This window comes from Penicillium cataractarum, assembly GCF_028827025.1.
Source record: "Penicillium cataractarum strain IBT 29864 chromosome Unknown utg000009l, whole genome shotgun sequence".
NCBI classification, from domain to species: domain Eukaryota; kingdom Fungi; phylum Ascomycota; class Eurotiomycetes; order Eurotiales; family Aspergillaceae; genus Penicillium; species Penicillium cataractarum.
The window spans coordinates 593,507-607,468 of record NW_026622745.1 but is presented as its reverse complement, the minus strand read 5'-3'; the positions used below and the strand labels follow the sequence as shown (position 1 = coordinate 607,468).

General features: G+C 49.6%; 9 protein-coding genes across 9 annotated transcripts; 8 read left to right on the top strand and 1 right to left on the bottom strand.

Moving 5' to 3' along the window:
* Positions 1-224: 224 nt before the first annotated feature.
* On the top strand, positions 225-591 carry N7496_010879 (uncharacterized protein; the record flags this gene model as incomplete). Its single annotated transcript, XM_056703792.1, has 2 exons — positions 225-256; positions 345-591. 2 exons carry the CDS (start codon positions 225-227, stop codon positions 589-591), a joined length of 279 nt encoding a protein of 92 aa, XP_056549752.1.
* Positions 592-1,722: 1,131 nt separating this feature from the next.
* Positions 1,723-2,849, top strand: N7496_010878 (Tyrosinase family protein asqI; the record flags this gene model as incomplete). The annotated part of the gene is made up of 2 exons (XM_056703791.1): positions 1,723-2,367; positions 2,418-2,849. 2 exons carry the CDS (start codon positions 1,723-1,725, stop codon positions 2,847-2,849), a joined length of 1,077 nt encoding a protein of 358 aa, XP_056549751.1.
* Positions 2,850-3,916: 1,067 nt separating this feature from the next.
* N7496_010877 (uncharacterized protein) lies at positions 3,917-4,804 on the top strand (the record flags this gene model as incomplete). Its single annotated transcript, XM_056703790.1, has 1 exon — positions 3,917-4,804. One exon carries the CDS (start codon positions 3,917-3,919, stop codon positions 4,802-4,804), a length of 888 nt encoding a protein of 295 aa, XP_056549750.1.
* A 755-nt stretch (positions 4,805-5,559) lies between these two features.
* On the top strand, positions 5,560-6,348 carry N7496_010876 (sulfotransferase family protein; the record flags this gene model as incomplete). Its single annotated transcript, XM_056703789.1, has 1 exon — positions 5,560-6,348. The coding sequence occupies one exon, from the start codon at positions 5,560-5,562 to the stop codon at positions 6,346-6,348; it is 789 nt and encodes a 262-aa protein (XP_056549749.1).
* Positions 6,349-6,739: 391 nt separating this feature from the next.
* med6 (mediator complex subunit MED6) lies at positions 6,740-7,894 on the top strand (the record flags this gene model as incomplete). The annotated part of the gene is made up of 3 exons (XM_056703788.1): positions 6,740-6,830; positions 6,892-7,256; positions 7,331-7,894. The coding sequence occupies 3 exons, from the start codon at positions 6,740-6,742 to the stop codon at positions 7,892-7,894; spliced, it is 1,020 nt and encodes a 339-aa protein (XP_056549748.1).
* A 524-nt stretch (positions 7,895-8,418) lies between these two features.
* N7496_010874 (LOG family protein) lies at positions 8,419-9,260 on the top strand (the record flags this gene model as incomplete). Its single annotated transcript, XM_056703787.1, has 2 exons — positions 8,419-8,453; positions 8,714-9,260. The coding sequence occupies 2 exons, from the start codon at positions 8,419-8,421 to the stop codon at positions 9,258-9,260; spliced, it is 582 nt and encodes a 193-aa protein (XP_056549747.1).
* A 237-nt stretch (positions 9,261-9,497) lies between these two features.
* Positions 9,498-10,433, bottom strand: pre5 (proteasome core particle subunit alpha 6; the record flags this gene model as incomplete). The annotated part of the gene is made up of 3 exons (XM_056703786.1): positions 9,498-10,136; positions 10,218-10,329; positions 10,396-10,433. The coding sequence occupies 3 exons, from the start codon at positions 10,431-10,433 to the stop codon at positions 9,498-9,500; spliced, it is 789 nt and encodes a 262-aa protein (XP_056549746.1).
* A 382-nt stretch (positions 10,434-10,815) lies between these two features.
* On the top strand, positions 10,816-11,443 carry N7496_010872 (Vps55 family protein; the record flags this gene model as incomplete). Its single annotated transcript, XM_056703785.1, has 3 exons — positions 10,816-10,854; positions 10,919-11,132; positions 11,310-11,443. 3 exons carry the CDS (start codon positions 10,816-10,818, stop codon positions 11,441-11,443), a joined length of 387 nt encoding a protein of 128 aa, XP_056549745.1.
* Positions 11,444-12,088: 645 nt separating this feature from the next.
* On the top strand, positions 12,089-13,618 carry N7496_010871 (uncharacterized protein; the record flags this gene model as incomplete). The annotated part of the gene is made up of 2 exons (XM_056703784.1): positions 12,089-12,140; positions 12,198-13,618. 2 exons carry the CDS (start codon positions 12,089-12,091, stop codon positions 13,616-13,618), a joined length of 1,473 nt encoding a protein of 490 aa, XP_056549744.1.
* Between the last annotated feature and the right edge of the window lie 344 nt (positions 13,619-13,962).

Below are 13,962 nucleotides of genomic sequence, written 5' to 3'. Positions count from 1 at the left end.
CTCGAGAAAGGATTCACTCTAAAGAGACTGGATCCATGCGCCATTTAAGCGCCCGATTCGACGCGCTAGAAATACAGTATCACTATTGTGTGATTGCAGTCCATCAAGCCGTCAGTCGGTGCAGACTATGGATCGATGGGCAAGCCATGTCTATGGAGGGAATCAACTCCAGCCTTCATATTGCTGTCAATGAAAGTCGCTCATTGCTTACAGAAATCAACACAATGGACTCTGGCTTTGGTCGTGACACATTCTGGTAAGTGATGAGAACAGCACCTCCAAGCTATCCTCTTATGTCCACATATAATAGCAAGGAAAGTTACTAACAATAACATTTACTCCAGGTTTCATCTGTTCTATATCCTTATGTCGATCATGACTCTTTTCAGCAATGTCATCTCCGATCCATCTGCATTCGAGTGTATTAGCGATGTTCGATTAATGGAGCACACCGCAGAATCCATCAATCTCGCCGCAGGCAGTCATCCGGAGCTTGGGACTCCAGAAGAAATACATTCTGTGACAGAATTTGTATCCCAGTTGAGTCGTTTAGGAAGGGCTGCTATCAAGCGCCACGCAAACGCTTCATGATTTTTATGAAGCTTGTTCAGTGATATCCCTACCGAATTCTACCTGGCAGTCATGGTTTAATATTAGCCATCATTAAATGACACTCGATTTCCTGAAACCCCGACTCAACGTTTGAATAAATTGAATGGCAGTCTCACTCTTCTCCAATTCATAACTGTGGGTGGGCAAAGCCCACACAAGCGTAATCAGTCAAGGAGCCCAATTAATAAACACCAAGATTCTGGCTATGTCAGAGCAAACTTGGGATCAACGAGTATCGTCGAAGGAAAAATCTAGTAAGGAGGAGATCTACTAGAGGGGGCCAATCGAGAAGGATTAAATTGATTAAGGAAGTAGAATTGAGAAAATCTTGGAACCCATGATGAACTCTTGAAAATTGCAAGGAGCTCCTGGTTACATCGACGAAGCTGGAAACCGGGAGAACCGAACAGATTCAGCGGTAAGTATTGAAAGTGTTTCCTCAAAACCGTGCACAGTTGTATATTCATCGTTTCGGTCGTTTATCATCCCGCGCATCCGAATCACATCTTTTTTATATTATATAGTAATGCCCTGGCTCCACCGACTCCGCTTAATCAGCGGAGTTGACCCGCCTTGAGGCAGATCGTATGGTAAATAAACTTTGAGCCCCCGAAACAAGCTGTATAGTATGTCTGGCAAATTACATATCCAAACAAAGAAGAAATGGCGCACGAAGGATCGCTATATGGATACGTAGGTTTGCTGACGCAAGAGTAAAAAAAATTAATTTCAATTCCAAAAGCGTACGGATCATCACGGAGGAACTTCCAAGAGCTTAAGTACATAACTCGCTTTACTAAATACTACTAAATACGTCACTTTAGCTCATTAACAGGAGCCGATATCCCCTTTGTGCACGAGGGGCTTTGGATGAGCTAGGTGAACTAATACATAAAGAGTATAATCCGGGGGGCAAATATGGACTACTGATTAATTAAACTATCCCGCACATCCGACTTGACCGTGCGAATAGGAATGATCAAAGATTATGGAGGTCATCAAGCCTATATAAGGAATCACGAATCCTCTTTGCCCCCTAATACCACGCTCTTTTCATTTATTTTGCTTCCCAGTGAGAATTTTCCACCGAACACAATACTTTCGCTAGCCATGAGAACCAATGTGGCTGCCATGGCCATCGGCCTAGGGCAACTGGTATCTGCGACCCTGTCTTCACAGAGCTACGTTATTCCCAGCGGGCAAATCAACGGAACAACTGGGACCGATACCATAGTTGGCCTTACAGCCTTTGATGGGCCTCATATCTCCGTGAACAATGGATCCGCCTACCAGTGGTGGTATTTCGATGTCGTCTCACATGATTCAAAAGCCGCAGTCGTTGCTCAGTTCTATCCCGGGTGGACCGCTGATGCTAGCGCCGTCTTGCTTAATATCGTCTGGCCCAACGGAACAACTTTTGCTGAAACTATTTCTGTTGGAACACTGGACCTGACCACTGTGGATGATGGCTCTCAAGGCTATGTGGAAGATGGTGCTATGACCTGGTTTGGTGCATCAGATCTCAGCGCGTACCATCTGTCTCTGAATCTGCCCGATGTAGGAGTTTCGGGCAAGATTACTATGCGCTCTCGGGCGCCTTCCCATGTTGCCTGTGGTCTTAATCGCGCAGGAGCCTCATTTGACTTTGCCGAGTTTCTCCAGTGGGGAAATTCAGTTCCTGATTCCTATGCAACTGTTGATCTGGATGTCAACGGAACGAGCCTCACCTTTAGTGGATCTGGATATCATGATCAGGTATGTATACCTTCTATAATCCTTTCTAGTTTTATTGCTAATTAATACAGAATTGGGGCCAAGCAGCCTTCATGGATGGCCTCACCCAGTGGTTCTGGGGGCACTCCAATATTGGCGAATATTCTCTTGTTTTCTTCTACCACATTGATGAGCAATTGAAAGTCAAGTCCAGCGGTTACCTAGCCAAAAATGGGAACCTTATTGTGTCCGGATGTTCCAATATCAAGGTCATTCCTCAGGGGCCTAGAACCTCTGTGCCTCTAAATGCAAGCATCCCTGTGGAAAGCTGGGCTATTTATATCGATAGCAGTAAGCACGGCAAATATGCTTTCACAATCGATAATAAGATTGAGGCATCATCAAGCTCCCCGGTTTATACTCGATGGGTTGGCCAGACAACTGGAGGCCGAGTTGGTGCAGCCAATTCCACCGGCGCAGCTATCGTTGAGTTCATGAACAATCCTCTCAAAGGATACTACTGAGATCCTTGATGGAATATCTGGTTTAAGGAGGATATTGGCGACTTTGTGTACTCTAGAAATCTTTCTGTCTCCAGTGTGATGTAAACTTTTAGCAAAGCCTCGAACTCATGATCAAATACAAATAAATCAAGATGGGTCACTGAGTCCGAGTCTGGTCTAACTTCTACGTAGCTAGTCTGACTTGAGGGAGTTCTAAATTTATCGAGTCCTCCAACGCCCAGCGATCTGAAGGATACTAGATAGGTTGTAATTCGTACTCTCTTTGATGAATTCTCAGCCCCTATAATCAATCCTACAATGCCGCTACGGACCATCAACATATGTTATTTTGAGCTTTCCAGATACACAGTCGTACCTAGGACGAGAGCATACGACGAATCGAATAAATAATATCGGTCAAATTGATTTCGCCAATCTGTTCATTCCCCGGTTTTGACTATGAAATTTCTCGCGGGAAGCGCGAATGCAGTGTTATGTCTCTTTGCATGACATCGGTTACGGAAATCCATCCAAGCATCTGAGCGCCCACAAAATTCCCTGTCATTTTCCGGTAGACTATTCACCACCGAGATATGCAGTGATTCAACGGCCATCAAAAATTAGGTTTGCCCATCTCAATCAAAGAATCCAAATTTCCCGCAATTATATTCAGCGTAAGTACCTAATTCTTTGGTTGACCAGGGTTGACAACAAAGCTGGGCCTTGATCGTCCGAATCGACAATACTATTATTCTTTACATTGAACGGATCTCTTTGTTTACGATTCTTATTTTTGGAAGAGACTCGGCTTTATTTCCAGGTTATAATTAGCACAATCCTTTATGCGCTCTGTTGAACAAGCCAGCATAGCCGTTGTTGTCAAAGCCAGACCTCGAAGCTATGCGAATCCCCGGCGCAATATAGTTTCAATTTCAAACAAAGCTCTTTTATCCACAACTCTTATCAAGGTCAACCCTTCACTAGTCTTCAGAAGTCCCATCTGATAAGACCCTCGAAGCATATAAACCCTCGATTTCTTTAGTGCATTCCCATTTCAACTTCTCCACATATCCACTTCCAACTCCAAGATGGCAGCAGCAGCACCCCCTCTTCCCTACGGCCTACACCAAACCCGTGGGAGAACTTTACAGTCTTGGATCGAGGATCCATCAGTTGCTAAATGTCATATCAAACCCTGCAATATCACATATCAAGATCTCCTAGAGTGGGCTCCCGTGGACGAGTCCTTTGACGACCCCGACTCCGAGGATGAGGAAGTTACCGAGACAGTCGAAAGACTCGATGTGGAAGGCCCTTTGACCATGCACGTGGTCACCTCTGAAGATGGGTCCTCATCGCCCGGTGGATCATCCGGTGACTGGAATGACTGGCGATCCTTTGTTGCAGACGGTTCTCTCTTCATCATGACAATGTTCAGAGCGTCTGGCTACCATGCATCAGAAATTGCTCAGGCTCTCTATACGAGAGCATACCCTATCGAAACCCTGAAGCACGTCTTTGCGATTGATGTGGCAAATGAAGATACGAGAACTTTCATCAAGCGACAGATTTACACGGACGGCAACGGTCTTGCGTGGCCGGCATCTGGGTCTCAAAGCTTTGCGCGGGGCACTGCAGAATATGAAGGTCTGCTGGGAACGAGAATCGGCTCGGTCGTGGCATATCTACTTCTTGGTGCGTTCACACGTGGAACCCATCGCATTTCAAAAATCAGTATCGAAGTCTCGGCCACGGAAATCATGAGCTTGCAGTTCGACATTGAGGATATTAAGCCCCCTCCAAAGAAGAAGCGTCGCAGATCAAGAGACGACGGTGATGGTGATGGCGGCGGCCGCGGGGGTGGTGAAGGGAGACCGAAAAAGCGACGGCGATACATTGATGAAAATTATGACGGCCCCGCTAAACGTACCAGACTAGCTGTTCGTCGTAAGAAGGCTGGTGCAGCTAAGGTATGAAAGGGCTAGGTAAGGAAGCTGTCCCTTTGAACGTGGATACAAAGGCGATGTTGGTCGATTGTAAGGCCAGTGAGCTCTTTGCTGGTCTTGTTCAATTTGCCTCTTTTTTTGTTTGATTTACTACTACGGACTATCGATACTATGTACTTTGACATTCACTTATGAGAAAGCCAAGCTCCACAACACTGTAGTATAATCAGTTGTGGAAAATTGTAGAGGATAATCTTGAGATAACAACGTTGATCGTTAATCCATTAACTATAAGTTTTTTACGTCCCGGAAAGGTTTGCCTCCATGGTTTAGTAGGAGCACCGTCTTAATTGAACAGGTACTTAGAGATACATTAAAAAAAGGATCAAAAATAGCACTGTAAGATGTATTCACTTAGGTGTTTAGGGAATAAGCACTTATAATATCCATGACTACATTCTTAATAGTACAGATTTCACGATAGGCATCGGGATGTTACCAATATTTCAGCGCATCTTTTTAGCCTCAGATATGCCTCACTTGTAATCTAATATTCAACCAATAATAGTTCGTTTGCCCTTCTTTAGCGGCACGTATGTACAAATTGGACAAGGCTACAGCCTTATATTTTAGGCGACAGCGTCATCTCACGGGCTCATTCGGGGAGTAAACTTGGGGGCCAAAATTCAAGTTCATTCCCCATTTAAACGAACCAAATCGCAATAATAACTTGTGATCAGAGATCCAACACATTTATCATTGCTTCATCCATTTTCTACAACACCATGGGTCAACAAGCATCCGTCCCTAAGGCCGGCGCAGAGCTTCAAGTCATCGGTGCTGGTCTCCCGCGAACCGGAACCGCATCATTCAGCGCCGCCCTTGAAATCCTTCTGGACGGGCCTACCTACCACGGCGGCACTCAAATCTCACGAGGTGCACCCATCGAAGTCAAATCATGGATCAAGGCCTTACAATACTGGATCAAGGGAGACTCGGCCAGTCGTGTCGAGATGCAGAAGATTGTTCGACAACGATTAACCGGCTACACAGCCGTCACCGATGCGCCATGCTCAGAGTTTGTCCCGGAGCTTCTTGAAATATATCCCGATGCCAAAGTCATTTGTACCACACGCGATCCGATCGCTTGGGAAAAGAGCATGGTTCAATTGCAAAGCTTGGCGATGGCCTGGTTTCTACGTGCGGTGCTGCTTCCGCTGCCGGCAATGAGGCATTTCGTGGGGTATACCGATCTTCTGGCTATACAGTGGAAGCGGCTGTATGGTCCTGATGCTGGGAGTCACGGTCGTGAGACATATGCCAAACATATTGCTTGGCTTAAGGAGACTGTCCCTGAGGATCGTCTTGTGCTGTTCGATGTCAAGGATGGATGGGAGCCTTTGTGTAAAGCACTTGGAAAGGAGGTTCCGAAGGATATTCCGTTCCCGCGGATCAATGATTCGGAAGAGATCAATCGCACGGCTCAATATCATATCCAGCAGGGCTTGAAGCGATGGGGAGTGATCCTAGCTGGTGTGGCTGTTGCCGTGGGGGTCTATGTGAAGGTAGTTTAGGATATATATTCGTTGCCTGCTCTCTTTTTTAAGACTTCCAAGGTTAAGGTTCCTACTAGGAATAATGTCTATCACGTTTATTTAATTAACCTCTTCAATATCGAAATGCCCCAGGATCCATAAACAAAATTCCATACGCTACTAGTACAGCATGAACAGACTTGGATCCATGTTCTGCCTTGTTGTTTGATGCCTCCAGGACTCTAGCCCCACACTACGTAAGAATGCAAACAAGCAAAACATGCTTTTTCTCCGCTCTCCAATCCCCGAAACACTCTTGATCTCATATAGCTGCTTCTCACCACCTTCCAGTCACTCCAAGGGATCAATTCCCGAGCTCACATAATTTAACACCAAGGGGGTTCACTCTTTCCCACCCTCTCACGCCACAATGGCGAGTCAGGCGGCCCCGATGGAGGAGATCATCTGGAGATCTCCCCAGCATGTGCAGATGATGGGGGGTTACCTGCACTCCAACAACAGTACGTTTGCTACTTCTGACTTCTCATAAGCCTTTTCACCATTATTAACTCGACTCGATAGTCCTCTTTTACTTCGCTGAGTCCACATTCTTCGACCCTCAATCCAACAATGGCATCCTCGCGACCCAAGCTACCTATAACGAGTCCCTCCGGCACGTCGTTGAAACCCGCGCGACATTTGAAGGAAAACTGAAGCAGATGCAAGGCCTGGAATTCATCGTCTCATTTGATCCTCTCGAAGCTGCGGCCCAGTCGAACCCGAATCGCTTCGATTTCGAACCCAACAACATCTGGGTGATTCGCAAGCAGGATCGGAAGAAGCGGAGTGGAATGGAGGATGAGGTGACGGTCATATCCACCTATTTCGTGGTCGGCGACACTATCTATATGGCACCATCGGTCGCCAGTGTGGTCGGAAACCGAATCGTAAGCTCTATCCTCTGTGATGCAGCAATGCGCGAGAATCGATCACTGAATGCTAACTCGCCCTTTGTTTCCAGTTGACCGCCGTCACGTCACTTTCGCGACTCCTAAAGACAGCATCGACCTTGCCTACATTCACCCCATCCACAGGCCACACTTACCTACCACCTACAGCCCGCACCACGGAACCCGGTCAGCAGGCTTCCCAGCAGAGCAAGGAAAACACCCCGATGCCCGATGCGACTCAGTCCTCTGCCGAAACACAATCATCAGGCAAGGCCAGCCTCGGCGTCTCAACGACGAGCTCCACCTTCCAAGATACACGAAACTTGGCCGAGGCATTCCACCTGTTCACGCAATACGGCGAGGAGTTCATGGACGAGCATCCTCTTACCGGAGAACCGGGCTCTTTCATCTTGTCCCGAGTCGGCGAGAGTGATCGTGCCGCTGGCGCCGCAGCGAAGGCTGCTTCCAAGGCAACCCTGGGCACGGGAATGAATACACCCTCTGGTGTTCGAGGTCGATCGAGTACCCCCCAAGTCCGAATTGATACGCCGGGGAAAGCGTCGGAGAAGAGCAACTCCCCACCTAGCTCGGGCGAGAATAAAGGAAAGAAGAAGAAGAACCGGGTTGCGAGCTGATTTGCATACTTAATGATACCCGTGCTGTGTCGAGGTAGAACACAAGCACAGTTACTACGATGGCGTCTGGATGGTTTAAATTAATAGAAATTACGAATTTCAAGACTCTGCTTGTTTAGTTAGATATGGACCTGTCCTGCGCTATTGTATCATTCTCGGCATATCAACCGCGGAAGTAGATAACCACGTCGATCAAGGAAATGACCAAATCCGCTCCCCGACACCTGGGTGGCAAGCAATTAAGTAAGTACATGCGGTGATTCACTCACAACCCCCCTGGAAACCAGCAAAAGAACGAGCCTGTAACCAACCACGGGCTACCCTCAGCCTACGTGGTCGTCACTCCCTGGCTTTATCTTATCGTTGTGGGGCTCTTCCAAAGATTGCCCTGCGCGGCCTCCAGACTTCTTTCTCTTGCCACATAGCACGACAACCTCCTCTTCTTTTTCCTTTTCGCAAACAACACTGTGCTCTGTATACATACCTACAGCTTTACACTTATTTGAATCTAAATACCACCCACCATGGCCGAGAACCAGCCCGCGGTTATCTGTGTCTTGTGAGTCATACCTTCCCCTCACCCCGCTCCCCATTGCTTCGATGACCAGGCTGTATACTTCTTGGCCCTTGTATTGAGGCCACACGGCGAATACCTCAGCTAACTAATCCATCTTAATGTAATCCAGCTGCGGCTCAACGGCAGGCAAAGACCCAGTCCACCTCGAAGCAGCCCGAGCTCTAGCCTACGAGTTCCACAAGCACAATGTCAGGCTCGTCTACGGCGGCGGCACCACAGGCCTAATGGGCGAGATCGCCAAGACCCTGGTCTCCTCTCTCCGGCCCCAAAGCTGTCCACGGCGTGATCCCCAGAGCCCTAGTCAAAGTATCAGGCAAGAGCACTGAGAACGGCACCCCCACCCCCGACGAGAAGGGCGGCAAGGCTGCGGAGCGAGTACTGCCGCAGGCGGAGGAGGGCGAAGAAATCCCCGAGTCAGAATACGGCGTTACGACGATCGTGCACGATATGCACACGCGTAAGCGGCTGATGGCTACAATGGTGTTGGAGGGTGGACCCGGGTCTGGCTTTGTTTCGTTGGCTGGTGGCTTTGGTACGATTGAGGAGGTTATGGAGATGACTACGTGGAATCAGTTGGGGATTCACCGCGTCGGCGTGGTGTTGTTGAATATCAATGGGTACTGGGATGGTTTGCTTGCTTGGGTGCGCAATGCCGTTGAGCAGGGGTTCATTTCTAGGGAGAATGGGTCGATTCTGGCCGAGGCGCATAATGTCGAGGAGGTTGTGCCTAAGTTGGTGGAGTATCAGTGCAGTTGTGATCGGTATCAGTTGAACTGGGGTGAGGAGTAATCGGCTTGCAATTGATACATGAATCATCGCGGATGGAGTACGGGTTTTGGCTTTGGGATCTTTGTTTGCGGATGTTCCTGCTGGTCTTGGTTTAGATATATCCAGATAAACCGGTAGATCATAGAATCCACGGACTTGAACAACAAAGAATAGTAAGAAGGCGAGAAGTTTGAGAAGGAAAGTCAAGGCATAAGCAAGGATTTCATGTCTATGCGGAATCATTAAGAATCAGAGAAATTATGAATCAACCTCCATCGACTCGTCCTCGACAGTGCCAGATGCTTCAGACCGCTCGAGAGCCTCCAAAAGCGGCACGGTCTCCTGGCCCTCGTACAGCTTGAAGCTCTCAATACGACCCTTGGATCCCTCGGGAGCCAACCCAACCACACCAACAGAAGTATTATCCACCGTAAGCTCCTTATCCTGCGAAAGCGTCTCCTTCAGCGCCCGCAGACCATGGTTGATCAGCTGGTCGCGGCTGCAATCCGCAAACTTATCAAGGTTACGCTCAAGGTATGTACGCGCCATCTGGGAGCGAGCACCAATAGCGCAAGCCACCATCTCGTGGATCAGACCCGAGGGCTGGAACTCGAACAAGTGCGGGCCGGACTCGTCGACGCCGGCGACGAGCAGGCCCACGCCGTAGGGCCGCTTGCCGTAGTGCTGGGTGTTGGTTTGCGCACGGTCGCCGATCTGCGTGACGATGCGTTCCAGCGGGATTGGTCGGCCGTAGGTCATCTTGGAACCGAGCGATTGCTGCTTCATGAAGTTGGAGAGGACGCGGGCGTCTGAGGCCAGGCCGGCGATGGCAATGGCCATGTGCGAGTCGATCTCGATGATCTTCTTCTGATAGGAGGAGAGTTCTTCGGCATTACGCTGTTGTTAGGAGTCAGGGTTAGCTTGAGCTTCTTGTATGGTATATGCCCTAATGGGTGTGATTGTTGGGTGTAATCGAACCTTGAGTCCGACCAGGACGGCATGTGTCTTGTTCACCAATCCGACAACCACGGATCCTTGCTTCACGGCCTCCTGTGCGTACTCGACCTGGAATATCCGACCCTGTGGAGAGCTGTTTTATCAAGCTTGAGTTAGTAAGTTGCTTGGTTTGTCACGGACCGGCCGGGGTAGATCTTACAAGGTGACAGCATCGTTGTCGTAGTTGTTTCTGAACATGGCGGCGGAAGGAGATGAAAAACGAGAGAAGTATAGAAAAAGATGAGAACCCTTTCAATTCAATAGGGAAATAGAAAGGAGAGCAATAGAATGCGCGGATGGAGCTTGGGGCTGAGATGGGGACGCTTGAGCCAGGCAGGTAAGGTGACGCGGTGTGAAGCATGAGCTCTTGCGGCCTGAGGCAGCAACACCCAGTGACCTTCAGGCGCCAACGTCACTCGTTCCTCGTCCATCTCCGAAGCTCACTCCTCCCCTCAATCCCAGTCAATGGGGCTGCCATTCTCGAACGACCTCTGAGATTTCCGTCTGACCTGCGCGCTTTTACATCCCAAACGACACCCCCTCTTCTCTCGAACCGGGCAGCTTCGGCGACTCCGCAATCATGGCCGCTGGACTTAAGACCATCATCGCGCTCTCGTTTGTATGCAACTCCACGCCTGTTAGCTTGTGTCGCTTGGTTGGAACGATTTGCTGATCTGGAATAGGTGCTCGCGATTGGTTTCCTACTCGTTATTCTCTCCTCCGCTCTCTGGCACAAGTACTGGCCCCTGTTGGTCGTTGCCATCTATATCGTTGCGCCGCTCCCCAATTGGATCTGTGGACGATGTGCGAACCCAGATGATTTCATGGACAGCTCCAGTAACTCGGCTATGGACTTTGGACGGTTCATGACTGGGTTCCTGGTTCTGACTGGTATCGGTGAGTTGCGTCCTAGTACCGCCATGTCCAGCAGACAACGTGCCCCGCCAGTCATTCCCAGGCATCTCTGCCACTCAGCAAAGCCTTGCTTCCATGACCAAGGAGAGCCTGTTGTTTTACCTGCGTGGCGGTCATCTATTATCCTGAACTAACCTGCTGACACCCCACTTCTCTTAGCACTCCCCGTAGTTCTGGCACACAGCGGAGCCATCGAGCTTCCCGCTATGATCATGTCCATCTTTGGCGGTCTATTGATTTACGGTACTATCATCAGCTTCTCGATGTTTTTCCAGGAGCAGGAAGAGTTCTGATTGTTGATGAATGGGTGGGGAATGCGAGTTGTGCCTATAATCTGTTTTTGTTAGGCTATAGGGGCTCGATGAACATCCAAATTGCCTTGCCTCCATGATGACGTTTCCTTTTGCGCGATTAGTTTGATTTTATACGTATTCCATGATATTCTCGGAGCGGGGGAATGATTCTCTAGCGACGATTTGCCGCTTGATGGCTTTAGCATGTCATTGGCTATGTTACTCTGGGTGTATTCTAACGCAGTGTATATATAGAGTCTTTTTGATGGATTTTGCTTTCTCAAACACTCATATAATGGGTATGGCTTTCTCGTTCTATTACTGTGGAAATCATAATCCGAACCCAGTGGGGTAAAGGCCTAGTACGTAGGGTTCGGCTTCGTGTCTTTTGACAACCCATTAGAAGGTCTTTTGAGTAGTATTTATGATCTTTCAGTTTGTTTTACTTTACATAACTGAGACTCTATGATGCGGTTGTCACCATTCATTAATCTGCTTTGCTCTATAGTTTCACGTGACGTCGCGCGTCATAGCGCGTTCCGCCAACACGAAAGAGTCGATTGTGAGACCCAACTAATTGACCGCCCAACACTCTCAACAACGCAGACTGCCATGGGGGAGCAGTCCGAGTGATTGAAATTAAAAATGAACATTTGGTCAGGGTCCATTGACTTGAACCCAGACCGCCAGCTGGAAGGTAACAGCCTACGACGCGCTCCACGACGGTCATGCCCTTGACTAACCTTGATACTAGGGATCCGCTTAGTCGACCCGACCTCCCACTGGCAATGCGACATATCCAAAACTGCCAAACTCGGTCTCCGCAGCTTTATCAATCCCGCCCTGATTCCACTTCATGCGCGGGCAGGCCCCAACCTCGAATTACACACTCTGAACGCGGGGACGTCGCAATGGTTCCAGGCCAAGTTGGCGGGGGCTATATGGTTGAACCAGGATGGACTGGACCTCCACCAGTCTGTACAATGTCCCGTCGGCCTGCTGGTCAGTGTCGAGGGGGCCCCGTCGAGGAATACTACGGTGGTCACCTCGGACCTCTTGATCTACGGCGTGTTGTCGACCGCGTCGTCCTGCGCACGCCCGCCAACCCCGCCGCACTCGTCACCGTCCGATGTCCCCGGACAGCCCAATTCCTCCCCGGGAAAACCATATCAGTTGAGGATATACGCGGCACCGCTATCTACGTCGCTCATCACTCAGGCGCAAGCATTCCCATCTCCTCCACCAAGCTCGGATGAAGAGCGTGCCTCCACGCAGGCCGAGTTTCTCCCGGACATTAGCTCGCCCAGTCCCAAGCGCAAACGTGTCGCGACTCTCTTCGAAGTCGCCGCGCAGCACCACCGGCGTGTCCGGCAGCGCGGTGGCGAGGCCGTCTCCCAATTGATGGCCTCGTCTCGGCCATCTTCCTCGTCACAGAATCTCCAGACGCTGAGAATAAAGCGCGAGCCCGAGGATGACCCGCCTAGTCTGCCAACGCTGGACCGACTGGCAGCACGCAGGTCACGATCCGTATCAATCGGAGCCGGCTTACACAGACCCGTGAGCAGACTCGGCGCACGCGGAGCTGGCACGCCAGTTCCTGTATCAGGGTCAGCTTCAAGCGCCGATCCTCAAAAACGCACCACTTTACCAAACCCCTTCCTCGATCCTCCATCCCGCCGCGCATCAGGACACACCCAACCTCCATCACTCCTATCAACATCGATCTCAGAAAACAATCTCGCAACACCCAGCTCCCCGCCCAAAACCACAGACGCCATCATCGCCGAAAACAAGAACCTAATCACCCGCACAATCCTCACATGCATGCGTCTCTACGGCTTCCACCGCTCAAACCCACGCTCGACATCCTCTTCCTTCTCCAGCAAGCTGAATCCCGCCGGTCAAGGGTCCGCGGAGACAGAACCAGATCTCCGAAGCACAACCCCAGCACTGGAGACTCTGCGTGCGGAGACACCGGCCCCCGGAGCTGCAGCGGATGACGACGAGTTCAAAGCCATGTATCATGCAACGTATAAGGCTTCTGCGTTTGCGCTGCGGAAGTATCTGAAGGATTCAGGGGCGGGTGGGGCGGGAGCTACGCCGGTGTTGCTGGAGAAGGGGAAGGCTATGACTTGTATTGATGAGTTGTTGAGGCTGTTTTGTGAGGATCATTAAGTTCGGTCTAGGTCGGGGTGGTATGCTATGTTATGAGAATATGAATTTGCATTTTGGTTTGTGGTGTTTTGTGGGATGGGATTGACGGCATGTTAGGATTGCTTTTCGGTGATCAAGTCATGGGATTTCAAGGATTATTTGGTTTACTTGTTAGGCGTTGGGTGTATACCCGGTTCAAAATGTTAATGCCGTACCGTTATACCTGCTTTGTTCAACCCCAATTCCAGTTACAAGTATCCAGGTCCAACATCTACCATCTGCCGGAGCCATCCCTACAGATATACAATAACTACTTCATCAAGCGGTTGTATGAATAAGTCCATTCCACACGCTAAGCCCCAGCG